The following is a 20,592-nucleotide window of genomic DNA, read 5'->3' as shown; positions in this document are numbered from 1 at the left end:
TTCTGCTCTTGCCATTTTTATTTAAAGGCAATTAGATTTGGGGTCACTTTGGTGGTCTGTTGGTTTTCAGACATAAGAGAGGGTAACTTAGACTATAAGGCATCTGAAACCAGTTGGGTCAAGCAACAGGTTCCCCAGGGCAGGAGTGAGGATTAAAAGAAAAAAGAGATGGTTAGTTAATATTGTAACATGACTTCGACCCATTTTGGGGCTGAAGTAAAGCCTTCAGTCCTCTTTTTAAACCACTTCAATTACATGCAGAAAGATAACATCACTTTTGAGTCAGGGAACAAGTAAGTTAATGATCAAAGATCTTGTTAACATCCTTCTGGAGGTTAAGTGGGATGATCAGGAGCAAGGGGGTCCCAAGAGACAAAGAGACTGCCACACCTATATCCGCTGAGCCTGCTCTGAGCTACAAATGTAAATATTCTGCCCTGAGCTTTAAAGTAAGTGTATTGCCTTGAGCTTCAATAGTAAATATTCTTAATCTGGGCCAGTTTCCTGAGTAAAAAGCCAGAATCAGATTCCTGCCTTGACCAGCTTTTAATTGTCTTGGTGAATGTTAAAAATCCCCTCTGTCAACTGTCCAGTGGCACCAAAATGCTCTCCACAATAAGGTGTGTAAGGAAACTCAATTATGCAGAGGGTGAGGGGCTCCACTAGTCCTTTCAGCTGGTTCTCAGATGCTCAAAACAGCAGAGGCTCCAAAATCTTTGGTCAAAGTTGATGTCCCTGAGCTCACACAGGTGGAACACTCTGACATATTTTTTAGAGAATCCATAATCATGACTCTCTAACTTGTAGCTACAGCTTTTCTGGCTTCAGGGGAAAAAAGTGACACACAGATGCCAAAACTCTAACTCTCAGGAGATTATAATGTAACAGAGAAGGTAAGTTTTGCATAAAGGTGAAGAAGAGAGACACTTGAGAGTAGAAAGTGCTCTAAGAGAATGCAGTTCAGGTAATGTGGGCTTAGAGGTGTGATTTCAGATGATCTGAAATGATCACACAATGATTGTACCCACAGCTGCTGTGGTCCTGCCAGGCAAGAACATCAGTGAAGTAGAATGCCAGCACAATATATGGGCTCTGGAAAACAGCAGGACTGTGAGTGGAATGGTGGAGAAGCCAAGTTCTTTCCTGTTTGAGAGGAGCCAATAAATGACCATTCAGAAAATGTGGCTTGGGCAGCCATGGCTGTCTAAAACATTAGGTCAGGAATAGTTATGGTAAAGGAGTGAAATAAACCCTACGTTACTGGCCCAGATTTAAGAATGTGTTCTTATACACACAAACATCCTCTCTGGGATCTTCCATGAGTACTACCATTGATTGGTACACACATGGCAGATCTTCTGTCTGGAGGTAACAGTAAATGACCAATACGTTCCAAAAGCAACATTTACTCTTATAAAGAATGTGAATTTCACCATAACAGATTCCCAGGAGGGGTGTTGCCAATGACATTTGTGGTCATCAAGGTCATCCTCTTAAGGTACAGCCTCTTTGTGCCATGTCAGTGACTCGACTTTTCTGAGAGCACATAGCCTTAATATGAAGAGCCAACTCCTCTTAGAAGAAAAGAAAGTGTGGTAGGAAGGGGTGGTGATTATGTGTACTTGGAAGTCTTGACTGACGGTCAATGCCCAAGGACCAGAGCTTGCACTCATGAGGGTTTCAGTCTGATTCTGAGCAAAGATTGCTGTTTCCTGGCACATTGGAGCCTGCTAGTTCACAGTTGGACCAGGCAATTTTTTCAGAAAACCAGAAAATCCCAGTTGACAGGACTTTGTGTGTGTGTTCCAAGAATCCTATGTGTAGTTTACCATTGGAGACATTCACATTGTGCTTCTACTGGACCAGACAATGTAGTTGTAGCCCATCTGTAACATGAATATGGTTGAAAAGTAGAATCTTGCCAGCTCTGGAACTGCATTTTGGGCCCAGATATACACACATGTTCAGGCCTCACCATCCATGGGATATCTAATGGAGACTTGGGGCTAGTTAGACAAGTGTGGGCTCATCTGACATGATGCAATCTTCAGGAAAGTAAAAGGCATACAAAGTAAACTTACTCCTGAAAAGTTTGACAAGCTATGACTTGAACTCCTCAATGTAGGTGTAGAGTCCAAACTAATCCTTAGAGGAGTCATACTGCTGATTGTGGACAAAGCCCTAGAAGAGCCAAAGTATAGCTCACCATATGCTCAGCTATGTCTGCGACCAACAGAAGATGCACCAAACTTTGATGGCCCAGCAGCAGAGGGTCAAACAGGACAGAAGCAAAGCACAGCATTCAGATGCCTCTTGATTTCCAAATTGGAAGATGAATTTGAAAACTGAACCAGAAATGTTGATGTCTATGATAAGTGTAAAAATCCCCTCCTCCCTGAGGAACAAAGAGACATTGCTAAGATCAAGATGGGGAACATCAAATTCATTGGAGAACTTGGCAAGCTTGATCTTATTCATGAATCTATCCTTCATAAGTGCATCAAAACACTTTTGAAAAAGAAGATGAGAGTCCAACTCAAAGATATGGGAGAGGATTTGGAGTGCCTCTGTCAGATAATGAGGACAGTGAGACCTCGATTAGACCATGAACAAGCCAAGACCTTAATGGGGCAGTACTTTGCCAGGATGTGTTTCTTAATGTTAAGTAAGAAATTACCAGCCAGGATTTGTTTCCTTCTGCAGGACACTGTAGGGTTGCCAGAGCACCAGTGCACAGTCACAACACACTCAAATGCCACCTCTGGGACAGACACCTCAACTTGGTCTCAAAATTAATCCACCACTTATCCAGAAAAAGCCCACCAAAACTAGCAAAAAGCTACCACTATCAAAGGAAGAACTACTTAAACTGACCGGAGCCGTTGTGACTGAATATCGGAACAGTAAAAATGCCAACTACGCTGTCAGTGGTGTGAGAGAAATGAGAGCTCCAAAACACTTTTTTCCTGAAATGTTAAGCAAATTGATCATCCTGTCACTTGATAGAAATGATGAAGATAAAGAAAAAGAAAGCTCTTTGATCAGTTTACTCAAACAGGAAGGGATAGCCACAAGTGACAACTTTATGCAGGCTTTTATGAATGTATTGGAGCAGTGCCCCAAACTACATGTTGACATTCCCTTGGTGAAATCTTACTTGGCACAGTTTTCAGCTGCTAAGATCAGTCTGGAATAACTTTTATCTTTCCTGACATCCATATTCCTGATTTCGTAGATGTGAATGATACTTGAAATTTTTGTCATATAGATCTTTCACTTTCTTGGATAGAGTCACACCAAGGTATTTTATTTTGAATTCCTTAATTTATTTCTCAGTCTGATTATCTTTTGAATAAAGGAGAGCTACTGATTTGATTGAGTTAATTTTACATGCAGCCACATTGCTAGAGTTGTTTATCAGGTTTAGGAGTTCTCTGGTGAAAATTTTGGGACCACTTAAGTATACTATCATATCATCTGCAAATAGCGATATTTTGACTCCTTCCTCTCCATTTTGTATCCCTTTGACCTAGTTTTGTTCTCTGATTGCCCTGGCTAAAGCATCAAGTACTGTATTGAATAGGTAGGGAGAGAGTGGGCAGCCTTTTCTAGTCCCTGACTATAGTGGGATTGGTTCAAGCTTCTCACCATTTAGTTCGATGTTGGCTACTAGTTTGATGTATATAGATTTTACTATGTTTATGTATGGGCCTTGTATTTATGATCTTTTCAAGGCTTGTGTCATGACTTTTATTATTCAATTTTATTTGAATTTTGTCAAATGCTTTCTCAGCATTTAATGAGATGATTATGTTTTTTTTTTTTAGTTTGTTTACGTGGTAAATTATGTTAATGGATTTTCATATATTGAACTATACCTGCATCCCTGGGATGAAGCCAAATTGATCATGGTGAATGATGATCTTGATGTGTTCTTGCATTCAGTTTGCCAGAATTTTTTGAGTATTTTTGCATTAATATTAATGAGAAAAATTAGTTGAAGTTCTCTTTCTTTGTAAGGTCTTTGTTTGGTTTAGGTATGAGCATAATTGTTGCTTCAAACAATGAATTAGGTATTGTTTCTTCTGTTTCTATTTTATGGAATAGTATAAGAAGTATTCGTATTAAGTCTTCTATGAAGGTCTGACAGAATTCTGCACTAAAACTGTCTGTTCCTTGCTTTTTTTGATTTGGAGACTTTTAACGACTGCTTCAATTTCTTTAGGGTTTATGGGACTGTTTTGATGCTTTATCTGATCCTGATTTAACTTTGTTACCTGATATCTGTCTAGAAAATTGTCCATTCCATCTAGATTTTCCAGTTTTGTTGACTATAGGGTTTTGTAGTAGGATCTGATGATTTTTTAATTTACTCTCTGTTGTTATGTTTCCCTTTTCATTTCTGATTTTGTTAATTTATATACTCTGTCTGTGCTCTCTGGTTAGTCTGGCTAAGTGTTTATCTATTTGTTGATTTTCTCAAAGAAAGCTTTTTGTATAGTTCTTTTTGTTTCTACTTGGTTGATTTCAGCCCAGATTTTGATTATTTGCTGCCATCTACTCTTAATATTTTCATCTTTTTGTTGTAGAACTTTCAGTTTTTATTCTTAGATGAAATTATCATTGAGTAGAGTGTGTTCAGCTTCCATGTGTATGTAAGCTTTCTGATGTTTTGTTGTTATTGGAGACCAGCCTTAGTGTGTGGTGGCCTGATAGGATGCATGGTATTATTTTAATATTCTTGTATCTGTTGAGGCCTGTTTTGTTACCAATTTTATGGTCAGTTTTCAGAAAATACCATGAGGTGCTGAGAAGAAGGCATATTCTTTTGTTTTAGGATGAAATGTTCTATAGATGTCTGTTAAATCCATTTGGTTAAAAACTTCTGTTAGTTTCACTGTGTCTCTATTTAGTTTCTGTTTCCATGATCTGTCAATTACTGAGAGTGGGGTAGTGAAGTCTTTCACTATTATTGTGTGAGGTGTAACATGTGCTTTGTGGTTTAGTAAAGCTTCCTTTATGAATGTGGGTGACCTTGCATTTGGAGCATTGAAGTCCAGAATTGAAAGTTCATTTTTGTAATGCTGGAATTGTTTTGACGTGTAGTGAAAGCTGTAGGGGTCAGTAATAAAAATGTCTCAGGTGTTAGTGTTGGTAACAGGTGAAGACCAGGTGTTCAGGTAGCAGAGAATAATTTGGTGTCACATACACTCAGTATATTGGTTCAGGATTGGGGTTAGAATTGGGCCTTAGAAATCACAAGTGTTATCTGAAAGTTGAGGCTGAGCAGAATATCGAATCTCACACAAACAGTCGTGAATCACAGCAACAAATCCCAGCTAAAATCTAAAGGTAAGGGAGCAGGAGTGTCAGAGTCTTTATCACTCTATTTGAGAATAAAAACAGTTTGTTAAGGTAGGTGAGGAGAATATCTTCCCCAGGATGGTACTGTTCTATTTCTCAGCTAAATCTATACATGTTTAATGAAGAATCTTCTTCAGTGTTCCTGAGTACATAAAAATGTGTGTGTGTGTGTGTGTGTGTGTGTGTGTGTGTGTGTGTATTCATGCATGTATGGCAGCCTACCTTTTTGCATGTGTGTGTGTACATGTGTATGTGTAACTGTGTATGTTCATACAGTGTTCAGAGACAAGTGGTAATTCTGTCTATATTACTGTATTAAGAGTCTCTGAATCTGACACTCCTTTTGCTTCATGACAAGCAAGGGCTCTAGAGACGTGCTGTGTAACAGGCATGCTCAGATTGGCTTGATTTGCATATTAATGCTGGGGTTGGACATTTTGGCCACAAAGCCGACACCTGTTTGTCTAATCTTATATAGGCTATAACCCGTTTGAATGAAAGACCTAGAGAAATTCCAAGTTTTGTCCTAACCAGCACTGGCCAGAGCTAAAAACTGAGTCTCCCTTCATTTATCTGTCACCCCTTCTCCTTCTACATTGGCGATGAGATGTGGACTTCAAGACATTACAATTATGTATGCAAATGAAAGTATCCTGTGAACAACAGGGTGTTGAACAGGGCCCTGGCCTCATACAACTGGATGGGGGGACCCTGGTTCTGCTACAGTGATAATACCACAGATCCCCAGTAGTCACACAGTGTCAAAAGATCCCAACTACATACATGCACAGATCAGGACTTCACCAAGAGAGAGAGAGAAGGAAGGGCGTGAAGATGGAAGAATTAGGCTTAGATGTGAATCTTAGATATTACAAGTGGTTATATGAAGGACAAAGATAAAAGGAATATCAAATCCCTCACACAAATAACCACAAATCACAGTAAAAATTCCCATTCAAGTCTAAAAGTGGGGGAGCAGGAAGTAAGAATCGAGTCTGTGCACAGTGTCCCAAATGCTGTGCCAACACCAGCAAACTCAGGTGAGGCAGGACCCTGTGAGCATTGCCGTCTCCCACTGGCTTTTCATTGAAGTAAGTGAAACCCTCCAAGAAGACTATACCTATAGCGCCACATCCATGTTTTTAAAGGAGCATGTCATGTTTTCTCCAACAGACTCCGGAACAAAAGAAATAGAACAATGTAAATATAAGTACTTCCAGGGAGGTAAGTAGCAGGGTATGACAGCTACTTAACGTTGGTTCATTGAAGGCCATCTTGAGCACAATACAACAAATGGGTTTCATGGACACAGGGCAAAAGCATGGTTCCCACCTTCACATATGCCTGGTCCTTACCTGCTTCCATTTCTAGTATTAAAAAATTGAAGCGAGCTCAGCTCTTCCCCCAATACATATGTCAGCCACAGGATTGCCACACTTTGTTCTTGTCCTTTGTTCTCCATGTCACACTATCATGGAAGTTACAGATAAAGACAGCTGCAAATCTGGCGCCCAACTCCTGTTCTGAGTTCAGGACAGTCTTTCAACAAGCACACTCCAGACTATTCTCCATGAGGAGGCCAGGTTATGCCCTTGGTTCCAAGGTTTCTTCAAGGACCTCTACAAGATGAATATTCTCATGAGTTCCCCCCAGGCAACTCACTGACCTCAGAACCCACTGAAATCCTAAAGAACCAGTGATTCCCCTAAACGGAAATTATCAGTGTCCACATTGGTTTCTCAAAGGACAACCAGCTGTGTGCTTTTAAGTTCCTGTCATCCCCCAAGGTGTACAGTACAGAAGGCATTGCATAGGAATCTGTATCTCCTATGCTAATCTCAGAGTTCCTGTAGCTACAAAAGTTACTGGACTTATTACCCAGGCAAGAAAAGAAGACTTTATAATTACATCCACCATGTAGCTGAAGTTGAGAAAATGCGTGAGGTAAGGGTGAGAAGACCATCAATTCAAGAGTCAAGCAGACAGAGTGAAGGCAGGTAAGCAGACAAGTTGTTCATCCTAAACTTCAAGTAGCTAATTCTGGTGTTGGCCAAGGTAAAGGGAAGAAGGGAACTTTTCAGACTTGCTTTCAAGAGGAGAATGTTTTTTGTATAAGAGATTATGTAGCAGTTTTCCAAATGCTACATTGGGTAAGCCACTGCTGATGAAGGCATGAGGGAAAGAGAGTCAGGCAAAGGGGTTTCAGGCTATATCCAGAGTTGTAACAGAGGCAGAAAAAGTTTGAGATTCCTCTCAGAAGGTCACTGGTGGCCTTTGTCATGGCCAGAACCCTTTGAATTATTGGACTGATGTCTTAGACAAGTTAAGGCAAGAATCTTATGGGAGAATCTTACCTAGGAATAGATAAAGCCATGAACCTTCACAAATGACTTGAAAGAAATAGTCACCTATAGTTTAAGGCTGGGTACAGATGTAGCAGAGGTCAGGAATGACCATTTATGTGTGGCCAATATCACCCTACCCACTGATTATGGGTCACTGATGACCATATCTACCCTACCTGGGTGTCCCTTAATCCTGATGTCCAGACCCCACTTCCTTACACTTCAGGGACTACTACCCACTAAGAATTGGAGTCATCATTGTTCTCACAATGACTTAACTCTAGTAGTGAAATCCCTGAGCCACAAAAATCATAAGGTGTGATTTCTGTGAAGTTAAAAGGAGGTCTTTGGGAATCCATAGCTAACAGAGTGAGGCAAGGTATCTCTGTGTCACAGAATGGCCAGACAAGTGTCTCCATAAGATATCTTTCTGTGTTTGGGTAGCATCAACCTAGCAGAGAGCAAGAAATCCCATGTTAGAGGTCAAAACACTAGTACATAACAAGAGGTAATTCAGTAAAGTTCATCAACAAACCCAGGCTCTCACCCAGTCCAGCATCATGATTCTGAAAATCTGGTTCCCACCTTCAGTCCTCCAGGGATCTTACCTTGTCTGGCACACGCAACATGATTAATGAAGCTTGCCTGTCCCAGAAAGATCAGTGTCAAGCTTACAGTGAGCAAGAACAGCCGTGTGATTATCGTAGATCCTCTGTGTACCTGGCCTCTGAAAAACACCTATCCTATACTGGCTGCCAGAACCTTCCATCTCAACCACACAAAGGCTCCATCCATGCTGTGGGCTGATTGCACTGTTTTCGTTGGACCTGTTGTATGGCATAAATATGGGGATAAATGAAAGGTCCAGACTGCTGGAAATTTCAGCCACTACCTTGACTCACAACTTCTTTCAGAGCCTGGGAAGAGGAAGGGCAGTAGTTCTGACATAAGGTAATAATTTCTGTAGGACAGAACTGGATGTGCCTTCATTCATTCTGAGAAAACCCATTATGGGAACAATGTTATCAGAGTTGCAAGTTCTGCCTGAGAATCTAGAGCCAGAATGATAACCAGGGATCCTGTGTTTCTACCTGTCCATGGCCAGGTCCCATGGATAACAGAAAGAGAGCCCATTCTTTCCCTGAACTCCCAGATCCAAACAACCAACATTCTCTTTCCACAAAGCAATGTTTTATACACTGAAGTGTTTTGCAGCCCCAGCTCCCTAAGAACTGCATGTGCCTAATTCCTTTAACACCCTGGCACCTGTGCCCTCTCTTCCCCGCTGCATTACACCCACAAGGACACTGAAGACCTTTCTTATTCTCATCAATCTCATAGTTGGTACCCAGCCACTCAGCAGCTGGGTCCCAAAAATGGCCCCAAGTCCAACTCAGAGATCCTTTGGGTTTGTTGCACAGCTAGTTTAGTGAACTCTATATTCCAGGTTCAATGAGAGGAACTGACTCAAGAAACACACACACACACACACACACACACACACACACACACAATTGACAAACTTGCCTCCCACACCACACAAATGTTTAAATAACACCTTGAATTGGTCGGGAAAACAGAATCTTAGGAGCTAAAAGTGGTAGTGGAAGCTCTTGGTCCTGTGAAGGTTTGATGCCCCAGTGTAGGGGGATGCTAGGGCAGTGAGGCTGTGGGTGAGCACACTCATAGAAACAGGGGGTATCGAATAGGGGGCTCACAAAGGGGAAAACAGGGAAACAAATAACACTTGAAATGTAAATAAATAAAGTAACCAATAAAAAGTTTAAAAATGTTATCCAAGTATCACAGTTTTGCTTCCTACAAGTCTGTGGGGAGAAGACCACGGATGTCCCATAGACCATAAAGGCTTTAGCCAGTGGTCCTGGTCACGTGTTAGCAGTCGATAATTAAGACATGAACACTGTAACTAAAAACCTGGAGAAATCAGGCTGGAGGAACACTGCAGAGAGATCCCCTTATGTGCTACGTATGTGTTGTGAATGCAGACCGCAGAGAATTATTACCTGATGCCCTGCTTTATTATATACAACTTGTGCTTCATTCATTACTAATAGGTTGGGCAACATTTTTCCATCTTATCTATTTAGTTTCTTTTCTTTTTTATTTATGTTTTATTTATTTACATTTCAAATGTTATCCTCTTTTCTCTAGAAACCCCCATCCCATCCCCTCCCCTGCTTCTATGAGGGTGCCCCACATCCATCCACCCACTCCCACCTCCTTGCCTTGGAATTTCCATGTACTGGGGCATCAAGTCTTCACAGGACCAAGGGCCTCTCCTCCCATTCATTAATGCCAGGCAAAGTCTGCTATATATGCAGCTAGGGCCACATATGTGTACTCTTTATGTGTACTCTTTAGTTGGTGGTTTAGTTTCTGGGGTGTCTGGTTGGTTGATATTGTTGTTCTGCCTATGGGGTTGCAACCCTCTTCAGTTCCTTCAGCCCTTTCAACTCCTCCATTGGGGACCAAATTGTTTAGAATATGTAACTGTTCCTATATACAAGACAGAATGTGTCTTCTCTTCCCCTCCTACCAGGGCTTAGTGAGTTTCAGAGACGACGGCGGGAATAATGTAACAGCTATAGCACTTGGCTGAGTGCTGTGCATCTGTCTCTTTTGGTTTGAAATATTCCATCATGGATAGAATTGCAGGACAGTGATATTGTCTCCAGGAAGGGCACACGGCACATCACAGGCTCCAGGGGATACTCAGGAGGCACTTCTGTAGGTCAGAATGAGGGGATGATATGCTTATGAATTATGAATCAGAGAAAGATTTGGGTGACAAAACTATGCATGTAAAACAGACTAAACTGTGTGGAATGGAAATATGCATCGAAATTCATCGAAACAAGTAACCAGTGAAAAATCACCTGTATTGGACAAATGTCATATTTTGAGTTGTGTGTTTTGGGACACAGTCTCCCTAGAACTCCCCTTGTAGGCCAGACTAGTCTCAAACTAACAGAGGTCTTCCTGACTCTTTTCCTAAATGCTTAGATTAAATGTGTGCATTGTTCTAACAAACATAAACACTAACTTTAAAAATGTAATATCTACTGCAGTGGAGTCATATCTATGTAGCATGTGAAAGTTTTCACTCTGTACTTTGATACTATGAAATTAACTTTTTATCCTAAGGTCAGTAAACTATTTTCACTTGTTTCCTACATTCTTACATGGAGGTCTTTGACCATTCTGCAAAACACTTGGGTCTTTTGTACTAGAGACACACACAGTGCCCATCAGTTCTCTAAATTTTCTGGCTATCGTTCCTCTGCAACTTCCTCTGCTGCCTCAGGCTCCAGTGGATACCTGAGGGGTTGATTTCATTTCCAGGTGACCAGGTCCAGTGGTCAGAGGCAAGGAAAGGGCAAAAGGTAAGGGTGGGAGTGGGGCTGAAGGGGATATTGCTAACAGTTTCATGAGAACCATTGAAGCTTCTCAGGAAAATTTGATGTTCTACTGAGGAATCCATGTTCTACTGAGATAGACCCTTTATAGGTCTATCTTGACTATTCAAAGTACTGAGCCAGCCCTCCATCACTGAGCTCCCAGCATGTACCTGGACAGTTTCAATGTAAACCTCAGATACTGACCAATTACAGAGAAACCAGGGTGTGTAAAAATACTCTGGGTACTGTATTTAGGTCTGCCTTTATGGAGCATGATAAGGAAGATCTGGCAGTTTCCCCCACTCTGCGCCTGCCACTGCTCCTAGGTGATTCAAAGCTAGGTTTCCATGAAGTTCCGGAAAGCAGCAATATAGTTGTTGGAACCTGAATGCATTTGCAGCCTGATGCCATTGTCCAGTCTTTACTCAACTGAATGGCTACACAAACTCTCCTCATTCAGAGCCAGACATTTTATGGAACTATTTGGCATTGGCTGAACATCACTTGAACTTCCAATATATCACATAGCTCTAAAGAACTACTGTGGCCAAGTTCCTAGGTGTCTCATATCTGCCAATTCCAATATCTCCTTAACCTTGAACTAAAAAGTCCTGCTACATACAAGCTGAAACCAGAAAAATCTGTTAAATTTTTTTATTGAATTCAGATGGGCATCAGAGAAAAGGCTGAAAGGTAAATTAGAAGGTTAGGCAGTCTAGGGGATAGTACAATTTAAGGAAAGTCTGTTACTCAGGTTGGAAAATGCAGCTCAATGAAGTGTTGTTTCGGGAGAATAGTAGTCTACTGAGGTCATGACCCTGCCCTATTGTCAAAGCTGTTTCATCAGTTGTGGTCCTGGTGGTCTGTGAACGAGAAAAACGTACAATTGAGAGACCCCTTCCTGTACTATGGCAATAGCTTTCAGAGAGTAGCGACTTAGAAGATACACATCTATTAAGGATCTTCCTTTCACTGAGCGGTTGGGTATTCCATTCTGAGAATACATGGGCCACAGAACTAACCTAACTTCCTTGAACTTCTAGATCCCTAATCAGTTTTGTGGGTGACGAAGGCATGAAATTAGATCACTGTATAAAAAGAACTCAATGAAAATGAATGACAGAATTCCTAAGTATTCAGGCAATTATGTTTGAGGACACCTCCTGGAGTGGTCACTGCTGCCTGGCTAAGCACATTTACTCATGAGCAGGGTGTTGGGAGATGGGCTAAAAACAGATAAACCAAGAGGTGATTCTTTGAGAAAATTAACAATATTGATAAACCCTTAGCCAGACTAACTACAGGGCAAAGAGAGAGTATCCAAATTAACAAAATCAGAAAGGAAACAGGAGACATAATAACTGAAATTGAGGAAATTAAAGAAATCGTCAGATCCTACTACAAAAGCCTATACTCAACAAAGCTGGAAAATCTGGGGGAAATGGATGAATTCTTAGACAGATACCAGATACCAAAGTTAAACCAGGAACAGGTAAACCATCTAAATAATCCCATAACATCTAAAGAAATAGAAGGAGTCATCAAAAGGCTCCCAACCAAAAAAAGACCAAATCCAGATTGGTTCAGTGCAGAATTTTATCAGACATTTATTGACGACCTAATAGCTATACTCTCCAAAATAGTCCACAAAATATAGTCAGATAGAACACTACCTAACTCATTTTTCCAGGCCATAATAACCCTCATTCATAAACCACACAAAGACCCTACAAGGAAAGAGAACTTCAGACCAATCTCCCAATCAATCAATATGAACATTGATGCAAAAATACTCAGCAAAATTCTTGCAAATCAAATCCAAGAACACATCAAAACGATCATTCATCATGATCAAGTAGGCTTCATCCCTGGGATGCAGGGATGGTTTAATATATGGAAATCCATCAATGTAATTCACCATATAAACAAACTCAAAGAAAAAACCACATGGTCATTTCACTAGATGCTGAGAAAGCATTGACAAAAATCAACACCCCTTCATGTTAAAAGTCTTGGAAAGAACAGGAATCCAAGGCCCATACCTAAACATAATAAAAGCAATATACAGCAAACCAATAGCCAACATCAAACTTAATGGTGAGAAACTTGAAGCAATCCCACTAAAATCAGGGACTAGACAAGGCTGCCCACTCTCCGCCTACCTTTCAACATAGTACTGGAAGTCCTGGCTGGAGCAATTAGACAGCAAAAGGAAATAAAAGGGATACAAATTGGAAAGGAAGAAATAAAAACATCACTGTTTGCAGATGACATAATAGTATACTTCAGTGACCCCAAAAATTCCACCAGAGAACTTCTACAGATAATAAACAACTTCAGCAAAGTGGCTGGATATAAAATTAACTCAAACAAATCAGTAGCCTTTCTCTACTCAAAGGAAAAACATGCAGAGAAAGAAATTAGGGAAAAGATACCCTTCACAATAGTCACTAACAATATGAAATACCTTGGTGTAAATCTAACTAAACAAGTGAAGGACCTGTATGATAAGAACTTCAAATCTCTAAAAAAGGAAATCGAGGAAGATCTCAGAAGATGGAAAGACCTCCCATGCTCATGAATTGGAAGGATCAACATTTTAAAAATGGCCATCTTACCAAAAGCAATCTACAGATTCAATGCAATCCCCATCAAAATTCCAACCCAGTTCTTCATTGAGTTGGAAAGATCAATGTGCAATTTCATCTGGAATAACAAAAGACTTAGAATAGCAAAATCCATCCTAACAACAAAAAAAAAACATCTGGAGGAATCACCATCCCTGACCTCAAGCTATATTACAAGGCAACTGTGCTAAAAACTGCATGGTACTGGTACAGAGATAGGCACGTGGATCAACGGAATAGAATGGAAGATCCAGAAATGAGCCCTCATATATATGGTCACTTGATTTTTGACAAAGGAACTGTAAACATTCAATGGAAAAAGGACAGCCTATTCAACAAATGGTGTTGGTCCAACTTGCACTCAGCATGCAGAAGAATGAAAATAGACCCTTTCTTATCTCCTTGTACAAAGCTCAAGTGCAAGTGGATCAAAGATTTCCGCATTAAACCAGGTACACTGAAATTATTAGAAGAGAAAGTAGGGAAAACCTTTGAACACATAGGCACAGGAGAAAATTTCCTGAACAGAACACTAATGGCTTGTGCTCTAAGGTCCAATATTAACAAATGGGACTTAATGAGATTGCAAAGTTTCTGTAAGGCTAAGGACACAGTCAAGAAAACAAAACGGCAACCAACAGATTGGGAAAAGATCTTTACCAACCCCACATCTGATAGAGGCCTAATATCCAACGTATACAAAGAACTCAAGAAGTCAGACACCAGAGAATCAAAAAACCCTATTAAAAAATGGGATACAGAGCTAAACAAAAATTTCTCAATTGAGGAATATCGAATGGCTGAGAAGCATCTAAGGAAGTGCTAGACATCATTAGTCATCAGGGAAATGCAAATCAAAACAACCCTGAGATTCCATCTCACACCAACCAGAATGGTTAAGATCAAAAATTCAGATGACAGCAGATGCTGGCGAGGATGGGGAGAAAGAGGAACACTTTTCCACTGTTGGTGGGATTAAAAACTGGTACATCCACTCTGGAAATCAGTGTGGCAATTCCTCAGAAAATTGGACATAGTACTACCTGAAGACCAAGTTATTCCACTTCTGGGCATATACCCCAGAGAAGCTCCAACATACAACAAAGACACATGTACCAGAATGTTCATAGCAGCCCTATTTATAATAGCCAGAAGCTGGAAAGAACCCAGATGTCCTTCAGTAGATGAATGGATACAAAAATTGTGGTACATTTACACAATGGAATACTACTCAGTCACCAGAAACAATGACTTAACCAAATTCTTAAGAAAATGGTTGCATCTAGAGAATATCATCCTGAGTGAGATAACCCAGTCCCAAAAGAACAGACATAATATGCAGTCACTGATAGTGGGATGCTAACCCCAGAGGTTCGCACTGCCCCAGAAACAACTCACAGACTGTGTGAAGTCCAAGAAAAAAAGAAAACAAAACAAAACAAAACAAAAGTTGAATTAGTAAACCTATAATAATTTTGGTCACATGTAGAAATGTGTATTTTTGATTCATTAGTTATAATTTCATTTCCATTTATTTGTTTCTTCTTTGCAATATTCATTCATTAAAGGTTATTATATCCTGGTTAAAAAAAGAATGCATATACCAGTACATCCATCCACTTGCACTACACATACATATTTGAAGGGAAAAAAACAAAAGGTCCTGAACAACTGGAGTGGGGGGGGTTAATTTCAAAAGCCGTTACCAATGTAGGATATGTTTTTCTAGATGGGCTGCCTTGTCTGGCCTCAGGGGGAGAGGAAGTGCCTAGCCTCAGAGACTTGAAGTGCCAGGGTTAGGGGTATAACCAAGAGGGGGCCCAACCTGTTCAGAGGAGAAGAAAAGGGGATATGGGGGAAGTATTGTGGGAGAGGGTGACCAGGAAGGGGACAGTGAGCGGGTTGTAAAATGAATAAGTAAAAAATTATTTAATTTAAAAATGTGGCCCACACATTAAAAATATTGGCAAACTTGCCAGGTGGTGGTAGTGTGTGCCTTTAACCCCAATACCTGGGAAGCAGAAGGAAGTGGATCTCTGTGAATATGAAGTCAGTCTGGTCCACAGAGCAAGGTCCAAGACAGCCAGGGCTAGAGAAATCCTGTATTTGGGGGAGTGTGTGGGGAAGGGTGGATATTGGATAAAATTAAGTCTAGAGATCTTCTATTTTTATCTTTTTCTGAAAATAAGTTTATTATTATTTTCTGCTAAGAATAGAGACGGCCAGTTGGCTCCATGTACCTTTCCTTCTCAGTTTTACATTTTGATTTTGTCTGTTTCATCATTTATGGGATTGGTCATTTGGGCAAATAAAGTGGAAGTTAAATTTTTTTTAAAAATTGTGGTATCTTTACACAATGGACTACTACTCAGCCATCAGAAACAACGACTTTATGAAATTCTTAAGAAAATGGATGCATCTAGAGAATATCATCCTGAGTGAGATAACCCAGTCACAAAAGAACAGACATAATATGCTGTCACTGATAATGGGATACTAACCCCAGAAAGCTCTGATCACCCCAGAAACAACTCACAGACTGTGTGAAGTTCAAGAAAATCAAAGGCCAAAAAAAAAAAAAAAAAAAAGATAATGAAAAACCATTATGATTAATCTTTACCCACCAAGAAAATGTTGACTATTTCCAGGTTACATCTTGTTTTACATGTACTTTATGCCCATTGTAACTAGTAACATTTTAATTCATACTATCAAACCTTTAAAAAAAATCAAGTACTGACAAAAATGTATTCATATACTTTTATGCAAAAATGCTTAAAATCTGTACATTTATCTATGTTTTTTTTAAAATAAAGTTGTTCCATTTATTAAAAAAACAGATAGAAACTTTCACCATGGAACAGAGGAATCTGAGTCCTTTCAGTGTTTCTTCAGAGGGTTACTTACCACTGTCATGTAAGGGAATACACCGTTCTGTAAAAGCAAGAAAAAATATCAAATATAAGAGAGTGTCTTGGAGGAAGCTACAGATCACACCTGAAGCTTGGATGGCCCAATGATTAAGATCACTAAAGGGGGACTGTTTCTAAAAGAAGACACATGGTTACACAAGAATCCCTGTATCATGGGGGGAAATTAAGGGTCATGAAGATGAGCCAGACGGAGTTTCCTCTTACCCCTCTGCACAGGCACAATGATGTTTTCTTGGGGAAATCCATTGTGCTCTATGAATTTTTTAAATACTTCATGGGCCTCCAAGTTTTCTTTTGGAGTTTTTCCTGTGAGCAGAAAGATAGGCAGAAAGAGTATGACTACACATCCCTGTTAAAATCCACTGTCACAGAAGTAGAGTTTTCAACCAGAGGCATATGGAAACAAGAAGGAAGGAGACTTTAGAGTGAATGTGGAGGTGCAAAATGTATGGTGGGGGAGCTTGTCAACAGGAAGTGGATTTAGCTGACATATAGGGCCACACACTATGACCAAACATATAAGTGATATCCTAAGTACCCAAGAAATGTCACAGTCTAACCAACGGGAAACCGTGTTTCAAGATAATTAGTCTGTCTCCTATTCCTGGAAGGAGGGGGAAATTTCCCATAAAAGGTTTCTGTTTAGGACACAGCCTTTCAATATGAACGTCCACTATGAAACCTGAGACTTTTAAGACGTGATGTGGAATAAGTCAATAAAAAAATTCTGTCCTATTGCTCAGTGCTTAAGGCAACATCTGATCATGTCACTGGAAATTCTGCACATAACATGGCTTATAATTTCAAAGGATTTATACTGAATACATGATGCTTGATTCACAACTGCTAAAGGACACAGCAGAGGCTTTAGACTTCCCAGTGCCTGGATGTGGTTGCTGGGCATTCAAATAGCTAATAGTCATAAAGCCTGTGGGCAGGAGGTTGGCTCTCTGATGTTCCTTACCTATGAGGTGTGCCAGCTGGGATTTTTTCTGAAACGGATAGCTTTCAGTGTATATGATGTGATGGTCCTTCACTGGAAGTTCATAGATGTAGAAGAGATAACGGCCCAAAACTGAAGGTTAAATAGAAATAGATCTGTACTGTCTTTATAAAAAATAACATTCATACCACACTAAGGAACTATCTACAAGATTTCAACAATAACCCATGAGCAACCATATAGCTAGCTCCAAGAGTTCCCATAGCATCATCACAAAACAGAGGTTCCTCATGGAAAGCTGTCATCCCCAGCTTTGTAGACATGACCATAGGTGTCAGGGAAGATAAAGGCTGTGGCTGACAAGCCCCCTAGCAGTTACTCCTGCTTGCTTTCTAAATTTTAAGCTTCAGAATTCCTATTGGACAGTGGGCAGTAATATCTAGAGGGAAGTATGGTCTCTTCTGTGAACTTGACTGTGATTCCTGAAAACACCTGGGAATTAACTGGTAGTAGGCTTTCCTAAAAGTAAGCAAGCTAGGGGCACTACAACCAAGAATCTTGCTTTGCAGCTTATAGTCACATGCATCTAGGGGTTCCATGTTGGCTAAGAATTCCACATAATCTCGAATCACATAGGAAATATTCAGCTGGCTATGACAATGGGTATGATATTAATTATGTTAATTTATTGTGGAAGAGTCAACTTAATTGGGGGGGTGGGAACATTGTTTGGGCAGCAGATCTTAGACTTTGTAAAATTGTAAAAACCATCTGAGAATAGCATGAATATATTTATTAATCTCTTTTGACTAATTGTGTAATATATAAGATGTTTCCTACTCCAGCTTCTTGGAATGCTCCACCACTATGGACTGTGCCTTGAACTGGGACCTAAATAAAACCCATTTTCCCTTAAGCAGTGTTGATTAAAACAATGACTTAACAAAATTCTTAAGAAAATGGCTGCATCTAGAGAATATCATCCTGAATGAGATAACCCAGTCACAAAAGAACAGACATAATATGCAGTCATTGATAGTGGGATGCTAACCCCAGAGGCTCGCACTCCCCCAGAAACAACTCACAGACTGTATGAAGTCCAAGAAATAAAGAAAACAAAACAACAAAAAAAATCTTTACACAACAAGAAACCTTTGACTATTTCCATGTTACATTTTGTTTTACATGTACTTTATGCTCATTGTAACTATTAAGTTTTCAATGCATACTATCAAACCTTTAAAAAAAAATCAAGTACTGACTAAAAAATATATTCGTATAGTTTTATGTAAAAGTTATTTTAAAACCTGAAAAAAAGTACTGACAAAAATGTATTGTATAATTTTATGCAAAAAATGCTTAAAATCTGTACATTTATCTTTGTTTTGTAAAATAAAGTTGTTAAAAAAAGTAGTTTATGACAGAAAATGAGGATACAATGAGACACAGACTCACAGGAACTGTATTGACCAGGCTCCTCTGTTCTCTGCATATGAATTCCTATCTTAAGGCACTCTCCCTCAGATCTGGAAAAAAGAAAACCAATTTGTAGTCTCTTTCTAAACAAATCTGTGTTTCACTCTGGCTATCTGGTTTCTCAGCCTTAGCACAATGACTTCTGAAACCCTATGGTAACCCCTCTTAAGTTTCGGCATTCTAAGACTATTGCCCTTCAAAGGAATAGGTTTTTTTTCTGTCATCAATATCCAAAACACACAGAAGAGGCGAGAAAAATGAAAAGATGCATATGGGATACTCACATGATAGTGTGGCTGAGCTCCAAGGTTCCTTCTTCTGGGCATGTCAATCTGATAGGGAATGCAACCAGAGTTTTCACCTTTGCCTCTCTCCGTTGACTCACTGTGGCCTTTATGAACCAGACACCTGAAAGCTGGAGCCGACAGAGTCCTGAGCCTACACTTTCCAGCCCCAGGTATTACTTAGATTGCCTACAAATGTACAGCTTGTACACATATCCCTGGGCATAAGATGCTTCCCTGAGCTGTTGAGGTTCCACTGTGCCACACTAATAGCCCCTTGTTATTAGGTTAGAATTACATATGGTAAAAACAGTTTAAATGGGATTTGACTGCCTCCAAAGGCTGAAAACATTTAGGATTTCGGGAACACACAGAGGTCCTGTCAAGTGACGCTTTTATGGTTCTGGTTGTGACTCTTCCTTTGTCCAAGTCTGTGGGCCAGGATGCCCTGTGTGCTAGAGAACAGCATTATCTGCTCAGACTCAGAGGGCCGAAACCCTCATGAGTACTACCTCTGGTACTCAGACTCAGTCTATCCCTCAAACCTTCCATATACACCTGTTCCCCACACCTCCATGCCTTACTTTCTCTTCTTCTGAGATGGAAAGAAGGTTATCTTGGGTCTGTAGAATTGCCACTAGGCTGAACAGTGTGACAGTCAGGGGTAGGCTCTTCATGTTCAGGCTGTGTGCTCTCAGACAAAGAAGGCAGCCAGCATGAGACAATGACACTGTGTTGGCTCCTCAGAGGATGCCCTTTATGGCCAAAAATGATACTGGCCACACCCCTCTTGGCCATTTGTCATAGCCAAATCCACATTTGTAATAGGGGTGAATATTGTTGCTTTTAGGACATCTTGTTCATTCACTGCCACCTGGAGACAAAAGATCTGCAATATTGTCACCATCTAAGTGTGCAACTCATGAAGGAGCCCAAAGAGATTGGATGACTTAGGTTTGGGATGGGAACACAGTCTGCATTCTGGGCTAGAAAGGGAGAGCTGACTTTACTTACTTGCCATCACCAGCTCTTCTCTCATGCTTAACACAGTCATAGCTTCCATTGATGCCTTCACTGCTGCTCAGGAAGGGATTGGATTCTCCACCATGCATGGTCCTTCTGATTTCCAGAGCCCAGATTCTGTTTTGGAAACCTAACTCACTGTTGGTCCTGCTTGGAAGGCCCAAAATAGACATGTGTA

General features: G+C 40.2%; 1 protein-coding gene across 1 annotated transcript in view; it reads right to left on the bottom strand.

Annotated features, from left to right (window-relative positions):
- Positions 1-20,068, bottom strand: part of OBP2B (odorant binding protein 2B) — a gene marked incomplete at both ends in the record, with an annotated part of 45,359 nt that extends 25,291 nt beyond the window's left edge. The window contains 5 exons of the mRNA XM_080927371.1: positions 16,893-16,994; positions 17,653-17,763; positions 19,087-19,157; positions 19,392-19,522; positions 19,976-20,068. Of these exons, the coding sequence (XP_080783497.1) occupies positions 16,893-16,994; positions 17,653-17,763; positions 19,087-19,157; positions 19,392-19,522; positions 19,976-20,068 (508 nt within the window). The remainder of the gene's footprint in view (positions 1-16,892; positions 16,995-17,652; positions 17,764-19,086; positions 19,158-19,391; positions 19,523-19,975) is intronic.
- Positions 20,069-20,592: the final 524 nt, after the last annotated feature.

The sequence above is a fragment of the Micromys minutus genome (assembly GCF_963924665.1).
Source record: "Micromys minutus genome assembly, chromosome: 13".
In the NCBI taxonomy this organism is placed as follows: domain Eukaryota; kingdom Metazoa; phylum Chordata; class Mammalia; order Rodentia; family Muridae; genus Micromys; species Micromys minutus.
Note: the sequence above shows the minus strand (reverse complement) of the source record. Positions and strands in the feature narration are given on the sequence as shown.